Below are 15,645 nucleotides of genomic sequence, written 5' to 3'. Positions count from 1 at the left end.
GTCAGCTCTAAACGGCACGAGTTTAGAATATTATATCTAAAATTAGCTTTCAAACAACATTACGCTCTAAATTCTGGTGTTGTCTACATCAGATACTGATGCCATTACCTCGATATATTACCATTACTATTGCAATACTTTTTTCTCCCCCACGATTTCCATTTTTGAAATCCTATAGCAGTGTTTCCCAAACTTTATTGCCCCATGCACCCCTTAGCCTTTATTTCTTACCGTAAGTACCCCTTAGTTCATGTTATACATTATTTATTTGTGTCTGCAGGCTAGTCTAAACTCATTCCTGTGTCTCGTCTATTAATTTTGAATTTAGGCTTTTTTATTCATTTATTTCTGATGTTTTGCTCATTTTAGAAATTGAACTCCACCTTTTGTGCCACAAAATATTACTGATGGATGAGAAAAAGGTCTGTGCATGGAACAAAAAATGTATAATGTTAAAAAATAATCTGACAAATGTTACTGTGTACCTCCTGAAACACAGAGTTTGGGAACCAATGATATAGCAGATATGGGCAACTGGGCAACATGCGACCCTTGGTCTAAATCTGTGTCCAAGACAAGTCCACCAAAAATGTAATTCAAGAAGTTGGAAGTAAAATGAAGCCCAAAAATAACAATAAATACACAAAACAACAACAAAAACCCCAAAAAGTTTCCAAAAATTCACAAAAAAAGACTAATTAAATGCACAAAATGACATAAGACAGACAAAACCACACCTAAACACACAAAATCAACAACACAGACAAAAAGACTTCAAAGCTGTACACAATGCTAACACAATTGCGCAAAATAACTGAAAAAATACCCAAAACAACAAAAATACAGAAAAAACTACAAAACGGCACTGCAGATTGACAACAATAAACATAATGCAAACATAACACACAAGAAATGACAAAAACTGCATATAATGACTTGTAAAATACACAAAATGCCAGCAGAAATTCCCAAAATGTCAGAATAATACACAAAATGGCTCAAAACTCAGAAAACAACAAAACTACAGAAAAAGAGAACAAAGACAAAACCCTTTGTTTTCTCATGGTCATTATTTGCATGAATGTCACATTTTAGTTTTTGCTATTTGCAACACTTCACCCTGTGTTCTCTATCCCAGGGTTAATCTTTACATCATCAAACCATGCCGGCAATCGTCAACCTCCTCTTTAATGTTGTCTCCACCAACACCACCATCTCCTTCACTTTGGTATTACCAATGTTCAGCCTGCTCTCTCTTCTCGCTGGTGTTGGAGGACATGTCCTCCTATGGGTGGTGGTGGTGACCAACCCCAACACTCGCTCCAAACCCAGCTCAGTCCTTCTTCTCAATCTCAGCCTGGCCGACCTGGGTGCTCTGCTCACTTTGCCCTGCGTGCTGCTCAGTGCCAGTTTCCAGAACTGGCAGCTTGGTGGAGGAACCTGCATCCTGCTTGGATTCATGACGTCAGTCACTGTAGGGGTGGAGATCTTCAGCCTGGCTGCACTCTCAGTGCTGAGGTATCGAATTGTTGCACCCCCGAGGAGACCGCCTGCTACTTTGATGCAGATGTGAGTATTAGAATATGGTGAGGCCGTGATTTAGAATAACTTGGGCGAAATAAAATTTGCAAGAGACTTCCAATCCAAATCAATAAATAACTTATAATTAGCCTTATTGCTAATTGTTTGTAATGTATATGTGTCTGGACTAACAGTTATAGCTTTTGTATTTTCTCAGACATGAGGTGGATCATTTAATCAGTGGCTAACACAACTGTGTTCAACTAATAAGACACAATTGATTAGGAAATGTATCCTTAAAAATAACTTCATACCATTTAAAGCTTGATCATACATCAATAAATCAAAAACTCAAAAAAAAAAAAAAACATGTAAAAGGTTGAAATTGCTCAGACTGGTCAACTGGAAACACTCAGTCTATTATTGTTGGAAAAGTTTTGTTCATTGTGGGATGTGGAGTCCTGTAGACGGATGCATAGAAGTTCAACTTCACTCTAACCGTGTTTTCTTGTGTTTTCCCCCAAAAACTCTGCCCAAGTGACTTCTCAACACATTTCTGCTGTTTTCACGGACTGAAAGTTGTGGCAAAACAATAGTGGTGGTTTACTTTGGGGACGAAATGGAATATCTCGTGGAGTTAGGTGATATTACGGGGAATATCGCCAACAAACCAGTACCAAATTGGTGTCAAGCGGATTACTGTCCTCCTTGTCTGCCAAAGAAACACAAGAATTGCAGTAAGAATGAAGTAAAAACACTTCTAAGCATTCATTTACAGGACTCTACATCCTACAATGCAATGTGCGAAACTTTTCTGAAAACGTCAATAAAACAATTTCAATCTTTTACATCTTTTTTTATAGCAGATGTTCTTTGATTTATTGGTCTATGATCCTACACTATGAAAAACTGCATCTCCAGCAGCTTTAACTACAGTACAAAAGTGAAGCAGAGTTATTGTGCTTCTCCTCCAGGTTGTGCACGGTGGGAACCATTTGGCTGGTCTCCTTGGCGATGGCGCTACCAAAGGTCACCTACATCAACTTTGACGGCGGCTGCACGTGGACTGTCAGCCGTGATGAGTGGCTGTACTTCCTGGTTCCTGCCTTCTTGGTGTATTACGTGGCCCCTCTCCTGTGTATAGCCGTCCACTGTGGTATCATCATCTCCCACCTCCACCACTGCCGGGGGGGCACGCTGGCTAGTGACAGACGCAACAAGAAAGCCACCGCCCTGCTCGTAGCTTCGACCGTGCTCTTTGCTATTAGTTGGCTGCCCTACTACGCACTTGAGTTCGTCAATGTCTTGTCCTCTCACGTTAGCTCAGTGGCGTTTCCTGTCCATGGATTTGTACGTGAGCTTTCTTCTGCTTCCTCTTTGTTATATTTACCCACCTCACCGCAGCCTACAGTGGAAGCACCGATTACAGTGTCCATATTCTGGGAGGTGGCGTCTCTGGTGGCCATTCTGCTAGTGTGCTTGGCACCATGTTGGAACCCACCTCTGTATTTCCTGCTGTCCCGTCCAGCCGTACGCCAGCTCCAAGCACTTTTATCTCCGTCCATTCGAGAGCACACAAGGAAGAAAAAACCCGGGAAGGTTTGGCGTATCTCTCCGTCTCCTCCTGATCCTCCTCATCTTCCCGCACGCTCGCTAACCCTCACCCACACAAGTCTGACACACAGACTCACTCAATAAAATCCACACAGTTGTTTGCACTCATAAACCCAAGAGGCATAGGCGGAGTTTGAGAATCTTGAGAAACGTCTTGAGATTTGCACCAACCACAGTATGTGTAATATATACAATAATGCCAAAATGATTAGTAACATAATTGATAATGTTGACTCGGGCTGCACAATCAATACATTTTTAATTGCGATTACAATTTTGGCGGCCATGATTAAATTAACCAAATCATAGGTGATTTTTACTTTAAAAATGCAGGCTCTGCTGGATATCCTACCCCGGTAGTCAGCCAACCACCAGGGGGCAAACACGTGATATTATTCTTGGGTAAATTTGTATTCTTTCTTTTTAGTATTTATCATGATTCTTGTTTAAAACTTTTATTTTGCGCTCTAAACTGTTCACGTGTTTTTTTAAAAAGTAATTCATTAAAAATACAGAAATGATGATTAATTGTGATCCATAATCATGATTACAATATCAATCCCAATAATCACGATTATATTTTTGGCCATAATCGTGCAGCCCTAATGTTCACTACAAAAATGTGCGTCGACGTGTTGTTTAATATTGTAAATCCATGATAAAATCAGGCCGACGGCCACTTTCTGCTTCATTTTTGCTGCAGTACCGTACATGAGCTGCTGTGCGCAGTGTCGCTTCACCATTTAGATTGTGAAGAAGAATTGCGCAACAGAAGAAGAACCAACCTAAAATCTCAGAAGTTACATTTCACTGAAAACTTATACTACACACCTGAGGCAGAACTAACATCTGTGATATGAAACTAACAGTAATATACACTGTTTTATGGCACTTAAAATATTTGTATAATATGTACATTATATTAAGAATTGTATTTTTACGAATGAATTTTGGAAAACTGTAATGAAAACGTTTGACCACTGGGGGGAGCTAAACTTCATATTTGCATGACAAAATAACTTTGCACATCCCTAATATCTAATGCGCTGTTTGTTTTGTATCAAGAGCCCACAGCTGTATCCCCTGCTTTTGTAAATAAATGACTCATGGCAACAGCTTGTGAAGCTTTTAGGTAAATGACAGCGCATCATAAACGGGACGTATTATGCCATAAAACACTACACGCACATTACCCACCATCACAGAGCCAGTGTCGCTAAGATACACCAATTTTTTTTTTAAAATTTATTATTTACTACAAAGCCACTAAGGTAGACATGGACAACTGGCAGCCACATGCTGACCTCGGTCTAATTTTATGCTGCCCCCAAAGTAAATATACAAAATGACAGAAAAATAGACAAAAGAAAAGCAAGAATACATTTAAAAATACCAAAAATTGCAACATAGCAGAAAAATACAGTAAAAGACAAGAAAAACACAGAAAATACTCCAAAAACACACAAAACTACTACAAATATGAACAAATTGACAACCGTAATACACAAAATGACTCAAAATAACACAAAAATAAGTAAAAATGACTAAAAAAATACACAAAATTTCAATTTTTTCAATTCAATTTGACTTTATTTATATAGTGGAATTGCCAACAAAGTCATCTAAAAGCGCTTAACAAAATATAGAGTCCATAGTAAGAAAGAAAGAACCCAACAAGACCCACATGAACAAGCATTTAGCGACAGTGGGAAGAAAATACTCCCTCTTTTTTATAGGAAGAAATAGAAAAAAATAGAAATATGGAAACAGTAGAAATACACAAAAATTACAAAATGACAACATAAATACACAATATAACTCAAAAAAATACATTTTACAGGAAAAATACACAAAAGGACAACAAGAATACACAACATGCAATCATTACAAGCAAGACAACAACAAACATGGAGAGAATGACAGAAAAACACACATTACTATATGAAAAGTCTTTGTTCTTTACTGTATTAATGCTCAGAAATGGTCATTATTCTAAATGCTGACATGAATGATAAATAATGTGGCCCTTTGATCAAACAATCAAAACAAACAATTTTTGTGGCCCCAGCTGGGACAAAAGGGTTTACTGAATGTTAACAGATGTGTCTCAAATGTCACTCAAACCTGTGTTTTAAATCAGCGAGCGCTCACTGACTAATGCAGAATATGCTACCAAATGAATAAAATAAATAAAAGGAAATAGATGTAGATATTTTTCCAGTTGCTGCAATTCTAAAGTCATCCTTGAATAGAATTCATTTAATTGCCTCACTGTGACCTTGGAAATGTAACTCCATTACCAACCTATTTCTGTGGGGCCCTTTATCATGTCATTGCATAATAACAATAATCACAAAATAATCTAAGTGACCTTGGGAAACAAATGTGATTTAGAGAGAAATCATTTTGAAATGCATTTGAACACTAAAAAGTATTTATTACCCCCTTTATTGCATTTATTTATTACAATAAAAATACAGAAGATTGGGGTCCATCTGCTTCCAGAGTCAGTTTAATAATGTTATCACATTGCTCTGACGCTTTTTGTTAAATAATTTGTTCTTTGGATTAAAAAAATAAAATCATTTGAAGTTGGGAATGTTTTAACTTGGATCTAAGATTGTTCAAAATTAGCTTTTTGCTGATTTCCAAAGTTTGACATTGTCCAATGTAGCCGATATTGATTCATACTGTGTATACGATTAAGCCAATAATATTCCACGAAAAAAACATCATCTGTAACAAATAAAAAAAAAAACCTTCCAATTTAGTAATGGGAAAAGTGTAATATTAATTTTAAAATATTGTCTCAAACAACAGCAAATATAGTTTTGTTTTATGTTATTTTTTCTTTTTTTTTATCAATAATTTGCAAGAAACACATACAGTATATGTAATCAGAAAATATTGCACTATATGTAGTGTCAATATAAGACAACAAATGTGGACATGAGAGAGATGAAAAAACTAAAACTTTAGAAAAAAAAATCTTGGCAAAAAACCTGATATCATTGTTAACCGATATTATATTTTTTGGCAAATATCAGCAAATAATATCATTGGGCCGGTAATATCGCCCATCTTTAGTTGCATCCAAGACAACTAATATCTTTGTCCAGTAATGCTTTTTTTTCTTTTTTGTAATAAACTTTTTAACAACAACACAGAAACTAAACACAAAATCATGATTCCACCCTTCTTCCCACCCCTCTCTGAAAACACAGAACACCCCCACATCCCTTCCCCCTCCCCCTCCCCCTCCCCACGGGACACACAGTCATACATTTTTACAAAATCAGAGTCAAAACAGTCAAACAGGTTTGATGTCTTTTGTTATTTGAATAAAATCGCCTTTAGCCTGATAACGTGATCAAGAAACTCAATAAAACTGGAAGATGCTTGAATTTCACCTCAACAATCTTTTCCTTTCATATTAAATCCAGCAAATTAATTTGTCTTCTTTTTTTTAAAATTATTATTATTTGTTAAGGTTTCATTTATTCAAACAACTTTTGTCAGGAAATTTACTTTGAAAGGACACAACAAAGCAATCAGCAGATGCCTCTGAGAAAGACATGTCAGGAGATCAAAGTAAATTTACTGGAAAAAGTTTAACATATTTTATCTTTTCTTTTCATTTGGTAGTATATTTTTGTTTTGCTAAATTGCAAAGGAAGGTATTAACAACAGCTTTATTGAACTGTAGTTTTGTCTTTACTTTCTGTGGTCACTCTTTTATTTTCAATACTTTGCTCCTAATCCTGAGATTTCAAAGGAAGGTAAAGACTTTTTTTTTTTTACTGACATACTTGTAATGACACCAATATTTAAATTGTTTGCTTGGTTATTGTTTAAGATTGATGCTATGCTTAAACGTGTACACGAGTAACTTAGTCTCATGTTTGATATTTCATTATGACATCTAAAACTAACATTTATATTATTTATAATAAATATATTTATTATGCATTTCTTAAATATGTTATGTTGGTTGTATTGTAAAAAATAGAACAATTCTGCTGCTTGACAAGCACACAATTCAGTTCAATTCAGTTTATTTGTTTCAGTCTCACAAAAATCTTTGATTATAAATCACAATGTCAAAATATGTAACAAGACTGAAATGGACAGAAGCATAAATGCTTATGTGTCCAACATAAATCATTACATTTAAATGACTTTTCTTAAATAATATACACAAAAGAAATGCAAGCAATCAAGCAATTTTCAAATAATGCAATAATAATAATAGTGATCAGTGACTATTTCCAAGTAAGTGCAGCCGCCTCAGCATTTATTAACGTCAGACATGTCCAGATAAGTAATGCATATAATTATCTTTGACCTTGCCGCTTCCCTCCTATTGCCAGTCATAAATCCTTCGTTCCCACTTGACCTTCCGACACCTCACAGACTGCACGCTTCAACATCAGAGCGACAGACTCTTATGTTTCCATCCACATGGAGCAGTTGTTTTTTTGTTGATGTCATTTAGTTTGCTAATAAAGCCACTTATCTTGTCATTTTACTGCACTGTGATACCCTCATGTGGAGCGAGTGAGCCTCCCAGCTCTGATGTCCTGATGAGACTTAATTATGTCTGCGTAGCAGCGAAAGCTTAAAATCTAAGTTATGCTCAGTGGGCCCACAGAGCCAATGCTGATTATTACTCACGGCTCGCTGTAACAGAGACACAACCAAGAGCTCACAAGCGTTTATGAATTAGCTGCACTTATGAAGTTGAGGAAAGAGTATAATAACGCATGGATTCAGGATATAGATATGGAATTATGGGATGGAATGGACAGTGCTTTATTTTTTGGCTTTGTTTTTAATGTTTCACCAGTAAGTGTTAGCGTCACGCGTTAAGTAACAATTTATTTAAACTTCTTTTCCACATGAAAAGTGTTTAAAGTTTCAATTTTGATTGAAATCTGCAAAAAAATAAAAAATATTGTGGGAATGCAAAGCATTCATTTTAAATGTGACACTTTTTGTTATGCTGCATTCAAAGATGAAAATGTTCTGCTGCTTAGTGACAATGATAATATCTAACTTGTAAAATGCTAACTCTCGTACTTTTAATGTAATTTAAGGTTTTATGCAAACAGGGCTGCTTTTGCAAGCCTGAGAGTGCTTGATTAGGTCTGCTCGTATCATAGTTGCTGCTCATGAAAAAAACTGCTGTTAAAACTTTAATCCTACAGCTACATTCTGACACTTCTATGTGCAGCTGTAGCTCATGTGTGATCTGATCACAGCCTGATTCTACCTTCCTTCGAGCGATCATCAAGGAGAGCTTGGTGTGAATCTTGCCCTGCACAGGCAATGCAATTTTTTCTTGTTTATGAATTATTTTTTCTATTATATGTGACACAAATAGCTAAAAATGTAAAAAAAAAAAAACAAAAAAACATTCAAATTAATAACTAAATTATTGCAATTATTGATGCACTAAAATCATCAGTTGCAGAATATTTTTGTAGCCAGCCAAATTATGTGAAGCAGTTATAACCCGGGGAAGACCCAGGACACGCTGGAGAGACGATGTCTCTCGGCTGGCCTGGGAACGTCTCGGGGTCCCCCCGGAAGAGCTGGAGGAGGTGGCCGGGGAGAGGGAAGTCTGGGCCTCCCTACTGAGGATGCTGCCCCCGCGACCCGGAAACGACTAAGCGGGAGAAGATGGATGGATGGATGGATGGAGTTATAACCATCAGCGTTTTAAAATAGCTAATGATAGTACTGATTTGCACACATGAAACCCTTTGACACTGTCATTCGATGCCACTGAACACTTTAGTTAAAATCTTAAACAAAGCCAACAAACTCAAAATGACATCTCTTAAAGTACTCAATGGATTAGTTATTTGAGTCAGGGCCATAAATGGCTTTTTACGCATTTATGAACACTCATGCACTGCATTAAAAATGCACACTGCAGAGCGGCGACAGCAGGAAGCTAATGCTGGTGAGCTCCGGAATTCTCCAAGCCGTGAAAAAGGAAGGAAGTAAAACTCTCTTATTTGTGCTGAATTCATTCTCCAGTAAAGGATGAGAGTTATGAGTCAGGTCAACTTCCAGATGGCAATGGGCTATGAACACAGCAATGTGTGCCTCTTTAACCCAGCATGTTTCTAATGGGGTTTCGACATGCATTGCAAAAAGGGCCACAGATGATGAGATTGGGTTAATAGCTTCAACACGAAAGAAGAAGCTGGGACTAAATGGCTTTTCATAAGAGGCAATGCTATGTAAAAAGTGGAATGTGTAGTGCAAGCATAACAACAAGCATGAAATACACTATTTTAGCATGAAAAACTATTGCAGGTTATAAATATGTTATACTGAAAAGTGGTTTGCAACATTGTTGGTTAACATTTTCTGTGCAATGTGTTTCAATGTCAATGTTTGTTAACAGAAAAACCTAGTGACAAAAAAGTAGTTTATGTGGGGTGCACGATTACAAGACAATCATTATGCTGATATTCTCAGACCACTTTGGATTATTATATGCCCAAAGATGATTATGGATTTTTGACTAAATTATGCCAAAAAAAACTTACATACTGCAACTTTTAAGTACTTTTGATTGAATCTTGCTAACAGGCAAAAAACCCCAAATTTTACCTCATTGACAGAGGTAAGAAACTTTTTTTTTTTTTTTTTTTTTTAACCAAGTAACGAAATTAAAATGTTCAGAACTTTTAAAAACCAACAATTTTTGTTTATATAAAAAAATAAAACCCATCTTGTGCAAATTAACTTTAAATCATTAAAAACAAAATGAAAGCAGAAAATAGTGATTTTAGTGATAGTAATATCAACTTCTCTGTAAACATGGACACACATCAGTGCTGCTTAACAAGCAGAATGAACTTGTTTTGTGAAAACTGGAACTTTTCATTTTCATATGAAAAATAAACATTTCAGTCAGTGCATCATAATATAAACAACTGGGTGGTCGATGAAAACCTGGGCACACATTTTAACTTATACTTACCACCGTGTGTAAAGTTCAAAGTTCATGAACGCGCATTGTGTTCTGCGTCCTGATTGGCTAATGCTGCGTTCACCCACCACCAACACATCCAACTGGGGGAGTTTCACTACCTGCTGAAACGAGGAGCTGTGCTCCTTTTTCTCCACTCATAAACATAAACCACCAGTGAAAAAAGCCGGTGTGATTAGCAGCTAATGCTATCCTAGCTCAGTGCTACAGAGAGAACTTTTACCTGCTACTACCACCTTTCACGCCAAATCCTTCCTAGTCCAGTCCTGGTTATAAAGGCGGTGTCATACAGCTCCAGGTGGTCACACACAGCTTCTACTCCATGGTTGAATGGGTTTATCATCAACAAAGGCTCTGAATGCGTTCGGCATCAATGTCTGATCGCTAGTAGTTTGACTCTGATGTGCTGTTTGTTTGAAAACTGGTTTATGTTTTAAAATCTATGAAGATTTGAACTTTGAGAGTGTTTAAACAAGAGAGAAATGTTCATTCTTGTCTGAGAAATGTGTATAAAGTGTGTGGTGAGGGGTTTTACAGCCTTAAACCGTGTACGATAATAGTAAAAAATACAGCTGACTACTTCGCCGGATTTCACCTAATGTGGGGTATTTTTAGAACGTAACCCCCGCAATAAACAATATATATATATATATATATGTATATACTGTATATGTATATATATATGTATGTATATGTGTATTTATATATATATGTATGTATATATGTATGTATATATATGTATGCATATATATGTATGTATATATATATATATATATATATGCATATATATGTATATATGTATGTATATATATATATATATATATATATATATATATATCTGCACCCCCTGTCATAAAACATAAGCAGTGTCCAACTACAATGGCGCCTCCTAGCGGTCATTCCTCTGAACCACAAAGCTATATATTCCTATATCCATATATTCAATGGTGATGGTCAATGGTGGATTTCCCGGTTCGTGCAAGTCTGGTGATTCCACGCACGTGATAAGGTGTGGATAGAGAGAGAGACAGAGAGAGAGAGAGGGAGGGAGAGAGAGAGAGAGAGAGAGCGAGAGAGAGAGAGAGCGAGAGAGAGAGAGAGAGAGAGAGAGAGAGTTGCAGGTATTTGAGGGAAGCTCACTATGGAGAGGTGTGTTCTGCTGCTCTTCTTTCTCTAAACAACTCTCCTCTAATGGTCCAAACACCTCCTCCTCCTCCTCCTCCTCCCATCCCCGCTCATCTCCAGCCGGTACCGGAGGATTTTTACGCCCCGGAGTGGAAACGGATAGCATCATGTCAGACGAGTCGGCGCGTGTCTCTTTTGTGTCGCCGTTGTGAGTGCGCGTGCGTGCGTGCGTGTGTGTGATGCCGGGTCTGCACGAGGGGTACTCGGGTCTGCAGCCAGCACAGATGACCTGAAGCACGCGCGCACACACACACACACACTCACACACACGCACACACACGCATACACACGTACACACACACACGGCACCTGATCTGTGAAGAGACGAGTCATTGATCACCATGGCTGACCAGGTAAACCACTACACACACACACACACACACACACACACACACACACACCAGATCTACACGCTTTGTGTTGATCAGCCAGTCTAATCAAGTCTGCCTTTGTGGGAAATGGAATGTATTATTTTTTGGAACTAGATCACAGTTTCACTTTAAAATACATAAAAAAAACATGAATCATTGTGTAAATGAAACTCAACACACCTGGTGCTTATATTGCATGATTGCAGTCATTTATAATGTTAAACTGTTGGAAAGAAAGAACTCCACATTTTTACAAAATCCTTCAATTTTCCTGAAAATTATGACATGTTTTTTCCATTAATTAAATAGAAAATGGTCACAAAATCTAAGAAATTTAAAGTGAAGATCCTGTTGGGACTGGTATTTATCACTTACTGCTAGAATATTATTGGTGTTGCTGCAACATGGAATGGGGATCAATAAAGGTCTATTCTATCTATCTATCTATCTATCTATCTATCTATCTATCTATCTATCTTTTGTATTTTATGTATATGTAGAAATGCAAATTATGGCACAATAATGTTCAAAAATCTGTGGCCCGTTTGAGATCAAACTGCTCTGTATTTGGTCTGTGAACTAAAATGAGTAAAATATTGGACTCATCCATACAAATAATTCATTGATTTGAATATCAATTCATAAAATCCTTTAATCAGTAAATGAATACATCTTTTCCACCGTGTGTAATAAGGTTGGAAGAAAAAAATCAATACATATACATATAATCGATACATATATATATATATATATATATATATATATATATATATATATATATATATATATATATGTATATTGCAATATTTTACTATGTGGTTATCGTCTTGATCCAAAAAATGTCCAAATTGATTTTTTTGAATCATGTTTTTTTAACGGAAAAAACATTTAATTGCGGTAACATATGCATAGCACATGAACTACCTCACTCCTCAAAACATTTGAGCTTGGAATTTGATTGCACTTTATTTTCATAAAACATACTGGAAACTTTTATAGATGTATGTGGTTACTCAGAAAGAACTTCACAGAATCAGAATCTGTTGTAGAAACAAAAGTTAAACAAAATGTAATTTAACAGTTTGATGAACATGCATCACTTGTTTTTGATATTGGTACTTTAATTACAGTTAGTTACCATTTATTTGTTCTCGCAAATTAATAAAAAAAATATATAAAATTGTATTTCAAACCACTTTGTACTTGTAAAGGTGAAATTTGTAATTATAGATATTGTGATATATTGTATAGTTCAGTATTGGGAAATAGATCAGCATATATCGTATGGACACAGATCTGGATATATCGTATTGTGACATGCAAATCGTGAATTGTATCGTATCATCAGGTTCATGGCAATGCCCAGCCCTAGTGTGTAATGCAGTAGTGCTATGGGCTCAATTCTTCTTAATGTATACATGAATATTTGTAACACTGCATCCAAATAAAGTTACTTCATACTATATTTCCAGCATTAGATCTCTGAGAAATATCTTCTATATTGAAGTAAAATTGTCTGAAATGTCTGAAATATTCTGAATTGAATGGAAAATCAAAATTGAATTGTGAATTGAATCGGTCCCGTATCAATTAGGGATGTCCATACATGGCTACAATATATGCATGCGAGTACTAGTAGTACACATAAGTTATTCAACTGACGTTCCTATTATAAACATCATAGTATGGCCTATTAGATAAGACTAAATGTTGTACCAGGATGATGCTATTCCTATGCTATGAATTTTACATGGTGCTGTGTTGTTTGGCCCAGTTTTCTCACACACTGCTTGGGGAGAGAAAGACTTTTTAACCCCTGACACACCAGCTCAGCCTGGAGCCATGCTCGTCACAGTCATGGTGCCGCACTCTACACAGGCGTGCTTAATTTATTATCAGCTCATTCAGTTAACCTAATTGAGCTACTTGTTAGGGGGGTAATCCTTCGTGTTTGAGCAAACCCATGTGTGGGATGGTGATTCTGGGTATAGAGCCTATCACATTAGTTTATACACACACAGGGTTGAAGTCAGGCCAGGCCTCCGACCTTCAACCTGTGCTATAGGATCCAGCTGAGACCGTTTGTAGAAGGAGGCACAATAACAGTCCACTATAGGGGATGGAACCAGTGTGTCTCCCAGCTGATCTGAGCTAATCCAAACCTTGTTCGAACCTGATTACTTTAAACTTTAAAAGATATACAAACGTCTACTGTACATATAACCCATCTATTGTTTATATCACAAATTTAATGTGTCCCAATTTGTTGTTAAAACATCATGAAGCAGGCTAATCTAGTCACAGATTGTAGAGACCAGAATCATCAATTAGTCTGGTTACAAACTGTGTCACTACAGCCAATTTGACTCTTCCAAGTAGCGCTGCACGATTTTGACTAAAAACCTAATTGAGATTTTTTGGACCAATATTGCGATTGCGATGCAATTTTATATTTGATACATATAAATGCATAAACTGCTAAAATGATGATTGAAGGAAGTCATGTTTCTTGTAGACTGTCAAACAATATATTTTTGCTCAAATTGCCTAGAATTAGAACAAAACACATTAATCTACGTTTGAAAATATTTGGACCTTTTATTTGTTCCAGCTGAACCTGAGATGGCAAGGCTTCATCATTCTGATTGGTTCACGTCACTCAATGTCAGAGACAGAAGAAAAAAACCTCAGCCTCTCGAGGTTACGTTATTGCAGTAGTTAATACCTCGATTGCGATTTGATATCGATAAACCTTGCAGCCCTATTTCCAAGCAAAAAAGCTGCAAACATGTCTCACAAATGGAAGTGTTAATTTATCTCCTGCTGCTCTAGAAGAAACATCTACGATCTTGCAAGTAAAATTCACTACAGGTATGGTTTAAACTGATAGCAGTGGCCATTGTTGTTGGTTTTTGCGGCCCTTTGGTAGCATTTCCACATACACATTTACAAATCAGAACACATCTGATAACAGTACATGTAAAAGTTGCGAATATTCCTTCTTAATTCTTAATGAGGCACTATTTACTTTGGGGTATTTTTTTTAGTTAATTTTTATGTTAAATAAAATATATAATGAATGGCAAATTTCCATTAATTTCTTGTGATTTTAAGGAAGAAATACTATATCGGGATATATATCGTTGTCATGAAATTTACCTATATCGTGATATAAAAATGTCTCCATATTGTACAGCACTACCAACTACTCATACTAAGTTTGATGTCACATTAGATTGTATGAATAGATGGGTGAGATGTATACTATATTGGGTCATTTTTGAAGTATCCACGGTGGGCACACTACTCATACTCAACCGCCCCATGATGCATTTTGAGCGGAATGTAAAATCGTCTTGGGACCGGCTTCAAGCTAAAAGTCAAACGTCCCCTTTTCAAAACAAAAGCATCTCTTCTTGTCTTCCATAAGTTTTTAACGCTTCTGTAAATAGGGCTCTTGTTTTGAAGTTAACCGAAAGTTTTGTCGGTAGCACAATGGAGGGACTCCGAAAATCTCCGAAGTGTTGGAATGAAATGTGTATTATACGTGAGTTTATGGATCAAATGAGCACATGTTGATATTCTACTTGGTCAATTTCTCACTTAAAATGTTTTCAGAACTTTCAAAGGTGGCGAATCAACAGAGATATTTAGCCTCAGCGTGCTTCAGGTCTTTGTCGTTGTAGGTTCGAAATGCATTTTTGGAAAATTGGAAGTATTCTTCAGTGGGAACGGTCATCATCATAATCATACTTATATTACCGATATATAGTAGACAGTATATACTCATTGAGTTTGTAGCGTATAATACTGAGAGTGCCATTTCAAACACTGCCTTAGTTTGTTGCTTATTTACATTTTTATTGCATCAAAGCAAAAATAACTAAGCTGATGAATGCTAGTGCTGAAGCTTCATGGCTCGTGGCTTTTTAAAGTCTCTGTGCA

At 36.5% G+C, this 15,645-nt stretch overlaps 2 protein-coding genes across 2 annotated transcripts in view; both read left to right on the top strand.

The window, feature by feature from the left end:
* The first annotated feature begins 1,162 nt into the window (after positions 1-1,162).
* Positions 1,163-3,178, top strand: LOC114479598 (galanin receptor type 1). Its single transcript, XM_028473353.1, has 3 exons — positions 1,163-1,569; positions 2,496-2,838; positions 3,050-3,178. The coding sequence occupies exons 1-3, from the start codon at positions 1,163-1,165 to the stop codon at positions 3,176-3,178; spliced, it is 879 nt and encodes a 292-aa protein (XP_028329154.1).
* Positions 3,179-11,240: 8,062 nt separating this feature from the next.
* rem2 (RAS (RAD and GEM)-like GTP binding 2) overlaps positions 11,241-15,645 on the top strand; it is a 51,223-nt gene continuing 46,818 nt past the window's right edge. Inside the window, exon 1 of the mRNA XM_028472215.1 lies at positions 11,241-11,682. Coding sequence (XP_028328016.1) covers positions 11,671-11,682 — 12 coding nt within the window. The 5' untranslated portion in view covers positions 11,241-11,670. The remainder of the gene's footprint in view (positions 11,683-15,645) is intronic.

Source organism: Gouania willdenowi, chromosome 17 (genome assembly GCF_900634775.1).
Source record: "Gouania willdenowi chromosome 17, fGouWil2.1, whole genome shotgun sequence".
In the NCBI taxonomy this organism is placed as follows: domain Eukaryota; kingdom Metazoa; phylum Chordata; class Actinopteri; order Blenniiformes; family Gobiesocidae; genus Gouania; species Gouania willdenowi.
The sequence above is the reverse complement of the archived record's forward strand: the minus strand, read 5'-3'. Positions and strand labels throughout refer to the sequence as shown.